This window comes from Pieris napi, chromosome 18, assembly GCF_905475465.1.
Source record: "Pieris napi chromosome 18, ilPieNapi1.2, whole genome shotgun sequence".
Lineage (NCBI taxonomy): Eukaryota > Metazoa > Arthropoda > Insecta > Lepidoptera > Pieridae > Pieris > Pieris napi.
The window spans coordinates 4,190,749-4,204,672 of NC_062251.1; the positions used below are offsets into that span (position 1 = coordinate 4,190,749).

At 34.6% G+C, this 13,924-nt stretch overlaps 1 protein-coding gene and 1 long non-coding RNA gene across 2 annotated transcripts; both read right to left on the reverse strand.

Moving 5' to 3' along the window:
- Window positions 1–7,517: 7,517 nt before the first annotated feature.
- Window positions 7,518–7,962, reverse strand: LOC125058403. The gene is made up of 2 exons (XR_007118378.1): window positions 7,810–7,962; window positions 7,518–7,614 (listed from the first exon to the last, which is right to left on the reverse strand). It is a non-coding gene; the product is annotated as an uncharacterized LOC125058403 (long non-coding RNA).
- Window positions 7,963–8,119: 157 nt separating this feature from the next.
- On the reverse strand, window positions 8,120–10,469 carry LOC125058335 (piggyBac transposable element-derived protein 4-like). The gene is made up of 2 exons (XM_047662410.1): window positions 10,240–10,469; window positions 8,120–10,056 (listed from the first exon to the last, which is right to left on the reverse strand). The coding sequence occupies exon 2, from the start codon at window positions 10,054–10,056 to the stop codon at window positions 8,215–8,217; it is 1,842 nt and encodes a 613-aa protein (XP_047518366.1). The 5' UTR covers window positions 10,240–10,469; the 3' UTR covers window positions 8,120–8,214.
- Between the last annotated feature and the right edge of the window lie 3,455 nt (window positions 10,470–13,924).

Genomic DNA, 13,924 nt, shown 5'->3' on the forward strand with positions numbered 1-13,924 from the left:
CATCAACCTCGCCTAACGCAATAGAGCACCCTCACAAACAACAACTGTCAACAAAAACAGCTCGGTTAAATGCATTCGACATGATGAGGAATAGAAGTAATTCCTTACCTTCTGCCAATGTGCCAACCGTTCAGAATCTATAGGATATTGCCATCAGCCACCGGAACAAAACATTAAACAGACGAGAACTAATAGATAAAAGAAACAAAACATTCCCCAATCCGACTTGTCATCGTGGGGAATCAGACTACAACCCTCCACCAAATAGAGAAAAAGATCATGGTATGAAACAAACACTCAAAATCTGCAATTATAATGTAAAATCGCTAGGATCAATAGAACGATTCCTTGAATTGACTAATGCTCTAAAAAATATTAACTGGGACATTATAGGCCTTGCAGAAGTCCGAAAAATGGGATGTAAGATAGAAGAGCACAGCGACCTTATATTTTGCTATATTGGCGAAACTAAAGGACTACATGGAGTGGGATTCCTTATCAAGAAAATGTATAAAAATAACATCATCAACTTTATAGGAATCTCTGAAAGAGTAGCACTTCTACAAATGAAGTTTGATTGCTTCTCTTTTTCAATAATCCAAGCATATGCACCGACAGAGAGATCAACAGAAGAAGAAATTGAAAATTTTTACAAAGACATTGAATTTGCTCACACAAAGACAGAAGGGAAGGTCATTGTCATGGGAGATTTCAACGCGAAAATAGGATGTCCAAAAACAAACTACTATCCAGTAATGGGTAAATTTGGTTACGGAGTGCGGAATGATAGAGGGGAACGGCTCTTAATTTATGCTCATCAATACAAACTATCCATAATGAACTCATTTTTCAAAAAGAAAGCAAGCTCTAGATGGACATGGTTATCACCCGACCACAAAACTAAAAATGAAATAGATTTTATTATGATAACCCACAACAAACTTATAACTAATATTGAGGTACTTAACAAAGTTGAATTCTCTTCCGATCATAGATTAGTGAGAGCAACATTACTTTTGAGTAGTCCAGTAAAGAGCAGAAAAACCTATACAACACCAGCTAATATCCCCAAGACAGAAACAGAAATAAAGTGCTACATCGGAAATCTACAAAAACATACAGAAAATATAAAAACAGACAGCATTGATATCCAAACATACTACAATATCCTGGAAAAAGGCATAACAGAGAGCTTAAAATACAAAACCAATATGTATCCCCACCAACACAATATCTTCTCAAAAGACACAATGGAACTTTTAAAAAGGCGCACGGAACTACTACACACAAAGAACAAAACTAAAGATATGAAAACAGAACTAAGCAGAATATACAAAGAGACTAATAGATCAATCCGTAAGGACTACAACAACCACAGATACGAGATTATTACAAGGAACATTAAACATTTTAGAAGTGCCAAAAAAGCATACAAAGAACTAACTACACACAAGTCCTGGATTCAAAAACTTGAAAATAACTCACTAAAAACAAAATCCAGAAAAGATGTAATAAATCACGCTACTAACTTCTACAAAAACTTATATAGTAAACAAAATAACCCCGAAATCATATCGCAAACAACCCATACGAACACGACAGATCACATCAGACAAATTGAATACTCCGAAGTTTATGATCATATGAAAAAGCTGAAAGCCGAGAAGAGTCCCGGACCAGACGGAATATGCAATGAGGCACTTAAAATAGGAGCACCCATTTTAACATATCATTTTACGCGATTGTTCAATAAGATACTAGATGAAGAAAAGGTACCAAAACAGTGGTGTACATCGGATATAATCCTTCTCTTCAAGAAAGGAAATCCCTTAGATATAGGGAATTACAGGCCCATAAGTCTGCTGGCAAGTATTTATAAACTATTTTCATCCATAATCTTAAAGAGAATATCTGACGATATTGATAAGCAGCAACCAAAAGAACAGGCAGGATTCAGATCAAGCTTCAGCACAATGGACCACATACAGACATTAGAACAAGTCATAGAAAAATACAGAGAATACAATAGACCTCTGTATGTGGCGTTCATTGACTATAGCAAAGCTTTTGATAGCATTAGTCACTGTGCAATCTGGAACGCTTTACAATATTCAAATATCAACCAGAAATACATCAATGTTTTGAAATATATCTATACAAAAAGCACGAGCAGAGTTAAATTAGAAACTAGAGGTGACGAAATAAACATAGAACGCGGAGTTAGACAAGGTGATCCTCTTTCCCCGAAGCTGTTTATAGCAGTCCTTGAAACTATCTTCCAAAAACTAGACTGGAAGAACAGCGGAGTGTACATAAACGGACAATACTTAAACAATCTGAGGTTCGCAGATGATATTGCTGTTATTGCTGAGACTGCAAAAGACTTAGACGAAATGATGAGATCACTGGACTGCGAAAGTTCCAAAATCGGCCTTGAAATGAATGTAAATAAAACGAAGATACTAACGAACAATCGGGAGCGCCAGATAGTGATAAAAGGTAATAATATAGAATACGTCAGGCAATACATATACTTGGGCAAACAAATTTCCTTCAAAACTTCAAATAACGAAGAAGAAGTGACAAGGAGAATCAACACAACTTGGAAGAAATTCTGGGCATTAAAAGAAATCTTAAAAGGCAATTACAGCTCACACATGAAAAGGACAATATTTGATACATGCCTGTTACCTTGCTTGCTGTATGGCTGCCAAACTTGGACCTTTACAAATAAAATAAAACAAAAAATTAAAAGTAACCAAACAGCAATGGAAAGGAGTATGCTGAAAATTAGGAGAATACAAAAAATTAGGAGCGAAGAAATTCGTCAAAAAACCAAATTAACTGATGCTCTCAGGCACGCACTCTTACTCAAATGGAGATGGGCTGGACACATCTCACGATACCGAGACAGAAGATGGACCATTGAAACCACACGATGGAAAGGACCCATGGGGAAGAGAAATGTTGGTCGACAATTAAGACGGTGGGCTGATGATATAACACACGTCGCAGGAAACGACTGGATACAAATAGGCAGAGACAGGGAGTCATGGAAAAGGATGGAGGAGGCCTTTACCCAACAGGGATCCAAACCTTGTACATAAATAATAATACTAACGGTAATTATAAGTAACCATTTTAAATTTAAGCAATTAAGTACTAACAACATTGTAAAACATAAGCAAGTTTTGGAATAAATGGCTTTATTATTATTATTATTATTATCAGAAATACAAAATATATACATTATAACTGTTATTTTTCTTAATCTACGATAACTGATTCTGTGTGCCTACGGGCAAAGGCCTCCCCCATTGTCCTCCATTTTTCCTTATTGTATACCAATCTCGTCCAGGTCTTAGTCTTTCCTGCCATTTCCATGATTTCATCGGCCCACCTTTTAAATTGCCTACCTCTGTTTCTTTTATGGCCTCTTGGTTGCCATAGTGTTACAATTTTGCTCCATTTATCTGCTCCTCTTATGGTATGTCCAGCCCATTTCCATTTTAGTACTTTTGTTTTATACACAACGTCAGCTAACCCTGTTTTATCTCTTAATTTCTTGTTACTAATTTTATCAATTCTTCTTTTCTTTATTATGCTTCTTTCCATGGCTCTCTGGGTTACACTTAATCTTTCACATTGTGCTTTGGTAAGTGCCCATGTTTGACAACCGTATGTAAAAGAATTGGTAGGATGCATATGTTGAAAAGTTTTCTCTTGATGTGCATGCTTGTTTGACTATTTTTCATAACTTCTTTCAGGGACCAATATCTCTTCCATGCATTTCCAATTCTTCTGTCTATTTCCTTTGTAGTTGAATCATGGTTGGATATCAGTTGACCTAAATAAAGATATTCTGATACATAATCTATTGTGTTGTCATCTATTTTTATTACTCTATCATTCCTGCCATTGGTCATGGCTTTAGTTTTTTGGATGTTCATTAAGAGTTCAACTTCTTTGCTAGCTGTATTCAGTTCTATGAGCATGTCTGTCTTCTTTGGTATAAAAGAGGAACAGCGCATAGAGCCTTCAATCGATAGTTATAAAAAAAGTACTTGAAGAAAACATGAATCTTCATCTTAACTCGAATGAAAATAATAAAGCTTATCGACTAGGCATAAGAAAAGGCAACGAACCGCGTCCTATCCTTGTAATGTTTACAATAAACTGGAGAAGAAACGAAGTACTTAGGAACAAAAAGAAATTAGATTCTGATATCTATATCAAGGAGGACCTTAGCAAGGTAACCTTGGAAAAGAGGAAACAACTTCTGCCTCAACTAAAGGAGGAACGAGCAATGGGAAAAATTTGTTACTTTTTCAAGGATAAAATAGTCGTGGAAGAACCGAAAGAGGACAAAAGAGATAAGAGAAAAAGAGACTCCACTAACTCCCCAAGCAAATCTCCAACTTACACACGTACTGCGGGCCCAAAGGAGATTAATAAAACTTGCATGCTAAACTACGTAGCACGTGGTAGATCACTGTCACTAGCTTCACCTTCAGCATCAAAAAACGCTCAACAGACGCCGACAACAACAGGAAACCCAACCCAACAATAGAAAATCAAAACAAAAATAACAACAATATTTATATAACAAATAAACCAAATCAAACAAATAGACAAGCGGCGAATCGTTTGATTGTCCGAGTCAGACATGTTTATTATATAGTTAAGGGCTTTGCTTAATTTTATTTGATTATCTGTTAAATTATTCAATACCTTAGTTTGTTGTATGCTATATTCTTTAGAAAGTGAAATATATTGATTAAAACTAGAACTTAATTCTTTCTTTATCGATTTTGAAATATATATAATAACAGCTGTCTCATATCTCAGAGCGTTGTTATGACCAAGATTCCTAGAAATAAATGTATTAAGAGTTTCCAATGAATTAACGATGCCTCGTTTAACTCTGCAGTCCAGTTCGAATCATTTTAACTGCAACATAACTTTAATTAATTTATGAATCATGTACCTAGTCAGTTTGTCTCTTTAAACGTAATTAGTAAAGCTTTAAACAATTGTTGGGTCGTTGAGGTGAAAACTTGTGTCTATTAGAATTTTAACCGTTCGGTGGTCTAAATAGTTTTAGTTAATTTTTCTTGCAATATACACCTTATATATGTTAACGTAAAATTGTAAACATCGTTAGATTGTAATCTATCTCGCGAGATTATAAACTGTCGAAAGATTGTGAACCTCAGCTTACTGCTTACAATTTAACGTATTATTATTCGGTAGATTGTACTACACTAACTTAGTTATCATTCAAACTTCTTTGGTCAATTACAGATTAATTTTACTTTCCAACAATTTCATATAACTACCGAATAATAATACGTTAAATTGTAAGCAGTTCGTTGAGGTTCACAATCTTTCGACAGTTTATAATCTCGCGAGATAGATTACAATCTAACGGTGTTTACAATTTTACGGTGACATATATAAGCTCAGAGGTTCCTCTAAATCTTTTAAATAGGTTTTTAAAGCAAGGCTGTATAAAGAGCGTTTAGCTTGGATGGTGGTCTCTTATTTACCTACTGCTCTTAAAATGTTATCGAATAATGCATCTTGTGCAATATAACGATCTTGGAAAGCTTCGCCTTCCATTCTATCTTCTAAAATTTCTCCTTAAAAAAAACTAAATCTTAACTTATGTTGCCATCTCTCAGCTCTATGCGAGGGGCAACTCTTGGGGCTTCGATTCCCCGGTTTTTCCTAGGATGGAAAATTTTGGATTATTTGGGAATGCACAGGAATGTAACAACCAATCGTTAAGAAATGTGTAGCTTACATATGCATATAAGACAATAGTTTGTATTTCAATTGCAAGAGGCTAAATAAAACTTCTATTTGTTTCTCTGTAAGTAAAGAATGCAATTTTATTTATCGAGTAGGTTACACACTGATACAATCCATACAAGACTAACACAATCTCACCTGTAAGTAAAGAAACGACAATAAAAGTTTATTGTTATCACCTCTCGATGCATATAGCTTAACTAAGTATGAAATTAATTAACAAATAAGATTAAAATACAATTCAACGATCTCAGCATATTTGTCCTTTACATCTTTGACAATGGCAGCTAGCTTAACGTGACACGACGCGGCTCACTCACGAACTAGCAGTGCGCGCGAATATTCAAATTAAAGAGATCATTCTCTTTACATGCATTTCGACGATGGTGGCACCTTTTGTCATCGATTTCTGGATGCGCCGTGTGTGGTCCGCTGTCCTCGGTTCTTGTGAATCGTCGATTAAAACTTGAAAGTTTATTAGTCCGCGTACTCTACGCAGTCGATCTACGGAGTATTTTACTTAGTACGCGCACTGACTCGAAGATCCTACCGACTGCGCCAATTGAGGGCTAGCGGCGAATCCCATAAAAAAACAAAATGTGTTGAATTACTTTAATTAATTATTACTTTTATAATAATGAACTTAACTAAATATAACTATTTAATCGGCCCGATATTAGGTGCACGAAAAATATATTATATTATAATAAACAAACAATTAGATTTAAAAAAAAAAGAAACATTTATTAATTTTAAACACACTTATAATGTCTAATATTTATCTTTAAACATAAACAACAATAAAATACGATACGCATGGATGTGGAGTGATGCACCCGTCCGTTCGCGGCAAGGTCCCGAGAGAAAAAGGTATGTACAACGGCTCGCTGTGTGCACATCAAAATGGCGGCTTGTAACACGAAGCTAAACACGAATGTCTATGGACAAATGCCTCTCTTGCGCCTGTCAGCTTACAATATAATAAACTTAACTAGTTGAGAATTGACCGGTCCGATATGAGGTATCCGATCAAAAGCTTCTGATCTCTATTGTCCATTTCCTTTTATAACGGTGTTGCGTAAGAGGGGTACTGGTATTGGGTATGCGGGGCAAAGGGAGTGCAATGGATATGTAACAAACAAATAAACAAAATCAAACAATAATAATAATTAAGCCTCTTTTATTCCTTGAAAAATTTACAAAAAGTTACAATATATACACACACAAATAAAATATATACATACATCATATATATATATATTTATTTTTTTTGTTTTTCCAAGGACCTCTTTTTAATGATTATAGTAAACTTTTAACACACTACAAAATAACTTTCAGTAATACAAACTTAAGTATAATAAAAACTAATTCAAACCCAGCCTCACATAGAGCTAATCAATAACATCTACTTTATTTTGTAGACAAATATATTTATCTTAATATATTTCCTAATTAGTTTGTAAAAAGTAATAGTTATGAACGATAAATTTAAAAAAGCTTAATAAGTACTTAAACCATCATGTATGTAATGATGGTATTTCATACTTGTGTAAAGCAGAATAATGTTTTTATCCAAAACCTTAATGTTATATCAATATTAATAAAAATATAGGAACCGAAATTGTACTGTGTTATCATTTATTATAAATTTAAGGATAGTCGAAATTCAATAATTTGAAAATGTCTACACTATTGTGTCTTTCTATATCCAAGGGCCTTGTTGTATGATACAAATGTAATATTCTTCTTCTTCAAAGGCAGAATGTATTTTTCTACCAGGAATTTTGAACATTTGGATCTCTGAAATTATTAGATTTATAATTTTAGTATAGTAGAAAAATACAAATATATTACAAAATTTACCTATCTTAACTTATTCATCGTTTTCTGTTCGACTTATCTCTGCTGGAGACAAGACATGATCAAGACTGCATCGAAAAATTGGTTCTAGGATAAAAATGATATTTTGAATGCTAAAATAATCAAAATGTTTACCTTAGATCATCTATTTACTAGACTCTTCGTTCATCTCAGCAGCATATTTTCTAGGTTTCGTCAATACCATATAATTTCTTGGGTATTGGAAAAAAGCGATAGTAACCAACGCCGAGAAACCAATTGGTCGTTTCGTGCCTACATTTTCTTCGCCATCTATAGATATTATATTAAGTATTTTTTAATGGTTTACATCATTTATTTCTTGAAATAGAGGTTTAAACTTTTAACCCTAGATCACTAAACTTTTTTTTTTCAAACTCTGTCACTAAACATTAGTCCTACAAACTAACAAAATAAAACCGCAATATTTATCAAAACTAGAGTATTTATTTAGAAAAAGTCTACTTAAAATATGGAATGTCTTTTAAATTACCACATAATAAAACAAAAGGTTAAAAAAAATTATTCTTGGCAGTCGGCACACACTGGAACCGTATGTTCCCCGCAAATCGCCGTCTTGCAGCGGCTGCAAACATATTTAGTCATCCTGTGTTTTTTGTAAGGACAAAAAGAACATATTTTACGCTTATTTTGTTGCGCTTGAGAGGTACTAGGAGTAGCATCTTCAATTTTTAAAATATCTTTAATACTAGCTTTTATATCCCTCCTCAAAGTGACAGTGTTATACCGCTCTCGTAACCATGGCTCTATGAGCTTATCGGCTAAACTTTGGACGAAACTCCTACGTCTCATTGGTTTTTGCCGTTCTCTGACCATGTTCGACACATAGATGACATATGAATTAATTAGGCACAGGTTCAAGACATTATAAAACACGCATTGAGGCCATCTATTGGTTTTGCGATTGACACATATAGCTGAGCACATTTGGTCGACAGTGTCGACAGCACCTTTGGTACTATTATAAAAATGTATAATTTCAGGCTTTTTCGAAGTGGAGTTAATGTCTGGCTGACTGTGTACTGTCGAAAGAAGAAATACTGTCTTGTTAGATTTTGGTTTATACGAGACCAGAGTCTTCTCACCATCAAATGCAAACATCGAAGTATGAATCTTTCTTGATTTTTTGTTTTTCATCTCAGGTGGAATCTCTCGCTTATTACTACGTATTGTCCCAACAAGTGTGAGTTTATACGGGTCCTGAAGTAATTCTGAAGCAAGTGGCACTGAAGTGAACCAGTTGTCCATCGTAATATTTCTGTTTGTCCCATAGACAGGCTCACAGAGTTGTTTCACAAAATGTGTGGCAAGAGGCATATTATCGCAATTGGTTCCTTTACCCAAATAAGGCGTAGCATTGTATACGTACTTTGAATTAGAATCTGCAACCATTACAATTTTTATGCCGTACTTGTTAGGCTTATTGGGTATATAAATTCGAAATGGGCAGCGCCCTCTGAACCCAACTAATTGCTCATCGATTGTCAGATAGGAACTTGGCTTGTACCATTGTTTGCAATGACCAATGAATTTCTCCCAGAATTCTCTTATAGGTGCAAATTTATCGGATGCTCTTCTGTCTTGTCTGGTAGCTTTGTCATCAAATCGAAGGCATTTAAGCAAGAAATCAAATCTCTCAGCGCTCATGCAGGCTTTGAAAATGTTACCACTCCTTCTGTCATCAAACAATATTCTCGTGGGTAAATGATTACTTTTTATAGCAGCTGATTGCATAAGAAGACCCAGTAAAGCTTTTAGTTCAATAGCTGAAGTTGGAGAAATAGTATGAGTGAGTTCCTTGTACTTCACCTTTTTTATTTCAATCTCTGCATTTGTGTAAATAACAAGTTGGTCAATCATTTCATCAGATAAATACAAATGAAATATTGGAAGTGGTTCTACCAAATCTCTTGCATCACTGTTAGGTCCGGGTACAAAATGAATAATGTTTCGAGCCGATGCACGAGTGTTTGAAGAGCGTGGAGTAGTTGCCCACTTATGTTTGTTTTTTCCATAAATGTATGGTCTCTCAGGTTGTATTACCAGATCCTGGTGAGAAGCTATGGGTGGACAAGGCTGCAAACACTCCAAAGAATCATCATCAGAATCTAGGATTCTGTTTCTGTTACGGCTTCTCCGGGAAACATTTAGATCTTCATCAGAAGAACTCGACGAATCATCTTCAATTTCGTCGGTATCCTCGACTAAGTCCTCCTCTAAGTTGTCATCAGGTTCGGAGTCCGAAGGCACACCAGATGGTCCAAAAAATGGTGAATCGTCATCGTCATTATCTGACTCGTTCAAAATCTGCAATATTTTATCTTGATCTCGTATCAAATCCATCTGTAACAGAAAATACTGCTAAAACAAAATGTTCAAAATCTCATAAAAAAATAAAAAATGATAATAAGTTCATAAAATAAATATTGCTCGTAGTATCACACATATTTATTATTCATTTACATTAATCAGTAATTAGTTATTATAGATAAAATCGTAAATAAAAAGAAATATTTCATAACTTACCTTTCTTCACTTTTGTGGCGCAATTACTAAACATTAGCCTGAGAGACTACTATTGCGTAATATCTCCGGAAGTAGGAAGCGTGCGTACGCAATGCGAGTTCACGGGTCACTGATTGGCCGAATTAGGAAGGTACTGAGCGGCTGAGGGGGGTGCGGTAACGGGAACATACATAAACAGCGAATGCGTCAGAGTCGTGTAGCCTGTGAGACTAATGTTTAGTGATCTAGGGTTAAAGTGGAAAGTTTCTGTAAAAATAACAAAGTTCTATTTCATGAAGCCTAATGTTTATATATATTTTTTTTTCGTTAAATAATGATGTATTGATAAATATTATTTTATAAACTTACCCCAAGATACATATAGATTGTCCTATGTTAGAATATTTTCACATAAAACAAGTTTTAACTTCGCTAAAAATGGCTAACTCACTGGTAAATCACGATTTCAGCTAGGGAAGAGCAACTTTTAATTTGAAGTAAAAAATGTACATTTTAATGAGATGAGATGTCAAATGGTATTATCAGAATACCAAATAACAACAATTTTGGAGCGTAAGTGTAGGACTGCCAAATTTTAGTTCCAAATGTGAACAACTCACTTGAGCGACGCTTTTGTCGCGGTTATTGTTTATCAGACTACCAAATTGTAACATGACACCTTCACGAACGATTTGACAGCAAAAATCCGCTGTGAGAGTGTGTGAAGTGAGTTACAGAATCGCAGGAAGCAAATAATTTGTAAGCTTAATTAATTGGATGTAAGCTTATCGGTCTATAGTTACCAATGTCTGTAGGATCACCTTTTTTTATATAAAAGGATTATATCTGACTCTGCCCATGCATTAGGTATAGCTTTTACCTCAAGTATTTTTTTAAAGAGTGTTGTTATAATTGGCGTTAATAACAATTTACCTTGGATTATGGCTTCGTTAGGTATTCCATCTGGACCACAAGACTTTTCTGTTTTTAGCTTGTTTATCTTTCTTAGCTGAACAATGAAAAACTAAATTTAGTTGATTCTACGGTATTTCTGGGCATTACAATAGACCAAAAACTTCAATGGAGTCAGCATATCACTAAACTTTCTGACAAGCTTAGTTCTGCGGCATACGCTATTAGGAAAATTAGGCAACTCACAGACGAGGAAACTGCCAGAATAGTATATTTTAGTTACTTTCACAGCGTTATGTCGTATGGAATTCTTTTATGGGGCAAAGCAGCAGATATACAATCTATTTTTATGTTGCAAAAACGTGCTATTAGGTCAATTTATTGCTTGAAACCAGGCACTTCACTTAGAAATTTGTTCAAGAAAATCGATATTTTGACGGTACCTTCCCAATATATTTACAACTGTATCATTTTTGTGCGTAGTAATATTAGTTCTCTTTTAAAGAACAGCGACATTCATAATAGGAATACAAGAAATAAGGGAAAACTTTTCCAGCCGTCTTACAGGTTGCAGAAAATAAATACTTCATTTATGGGCCTAAGTATACGCTGCTATAATATGATTCCTAGTGAAATATTGGAACTGCCTTTAAACAGATTCAAAACACATATAAAAAAAACCTTAATGTGTAAAGGTTACAACACAGTCAATGACTACCTGGAAGATAAAAATGCTTGGCAATAGTTCTAATTATGTATGAATATGTGTGTAATGGTGAATGTGGTAAATCACAGAACAGATTTTTTTTTTACTTATGTAACTTTAATGACGTTGTGGTTTATGACATTTTCCTTTGAATAATTGTAATGTAAAGGGAGGGCAAAACTTGCTGAGTTCCTTGCCCGTTCTTCTCAGAACAAGGCCTCCTGGTAGTTTTGCGAACGGATGGCGTAGTCCTGCTCTTTCGTGAATTTTGTAAACGTTGTTGACATTCATAAGCATGCTCTAAGAAGCATCTAAATTGAATAAACGTATTTTGATTGATTAGGATTTCAAGGGTATCAAATTTTTTAACTATTTTTGGTGAAGTAGGAAAACTGTGAATATTTGCATAATGATCGAATGTATTTCGTTCCTCATATAGTTTTTGGAAGTACTTCGTAGCAATATCAACTATCTTGTTTCTAGAAAACTATTTTTTGTCAATTTAAGTAATTGATTTTCCAGTGTCTGTAGTCTATGTGCCTTATATTCCCTTTTTATATTCTTGTTTACGGATTTATAAAAAAGGCTAAGTTGTTCCTTTTCTCCTCGTGACAATGTTTTTTTATGTTGCAATTCACTCCTTTTTTTAACATATTTCTTGTATTATCTGAGATAATACGTCTTCGTTGAGTTTTTATCGTTTTTGCTGAATTTAGGCTTTTTAAAATAATTTGTTTTAATTTTTCGTAACAGGTCTCGACGTCATCCCAAATATTGAAACTGGTGTATTGTAGATTGTATTCTAAGCTGTCTAGTAACAAACCTTTTCATTACATAATCTGGATACAAAAGTTTTATTCGCACTATACTCAATCCTACGCAGTTTTATTTTTTCCAATGTGAAAGTGCTTCTAATTAAGTTGTGATCACTTGGAAAATTAAGATTAAATATCCTTCAATATTAGTCAATTTATTTTTTCTATTTGACAGTATGTATGGGTCTTAGTCTTTTTGGGGGAAAGCCATGTCCATATTTTTAGTATCTTTTATAAAAATACTTTTATATTAATAAAGGTGAAGTTATTTTGTTGGACAAAATTAACAAGACTTTCTCCTCTTTTATTCCTAGTACCATAAGGGGAGCTAGACAGTACGTCAGCAATACTCCTTGAGAGTGGAATCTAGCCTTTATAAATTATTAACTGAAATCACATTAGCTAATAAGAAAAAGGTGGAACTGTCCGGTAAAATATCCGCTATGAAAGAATTGGCGTTACACTGTTACATAATGGGCCTTACCCCTAAAATATCTAATTTTGTTAGGATGAAAAACCCTCAGTCTTAATGAGGCCACTAACCGGGCAATTTCAGAGGAAAAAATGCAAATGTTACTAGAAACTAAAGCGTCTCAGACCAACAAACAAAATCCTAAATCCTATTCTGTACGTGAAGGACGCCCTGTTCATAATTTGAATTAATAGCCGGCTCCCATTAGTCGATACTGTAAGTTCCCGGGACACGTAATTGAAAATTGTAAGAAACGCGAATATAACAATAACCGCATTCGTAATAATCTCAACCGTGCTAGCGGGGCCAGTAATAGCAACAACAACTTCCAACGCCCCGCTACAAGTCGTGCAATTCAATTTCCTCGCCAGAACAGGGTTCATCATCTGGCAGCAATGTTTTGCCACAAATCAGGTGTTATTGTTGTTGGTATGCATTCATCATGTAGCGTTTCCCATATTACTTTACACACTTCGTCCACGATCTTACTGATTGTTGCGATTCCCATCCTAAATGAATACTGCAAATCTGTATATGTTCGACCCGTAGCAAGAAATCTGAAAAAAAAAAATATTTCAGGAAAACTGGTCCAACAAAGGTGTAAAAAAGCCCTGGATGCGTATTTTATACGCTGTGCTGCACCAAAATACAAAAAGTACATCTATTATGACGAACTAAGCTTCCTAGCTCCAACAATTGAGAATGAAGTTGATGAATCACTGAATGAAAACATACCCTTCCCTGCTCTTCCCTCACCCTCAGTAAATATAGATAATACGGCATCATTGGATAGTAATCTTC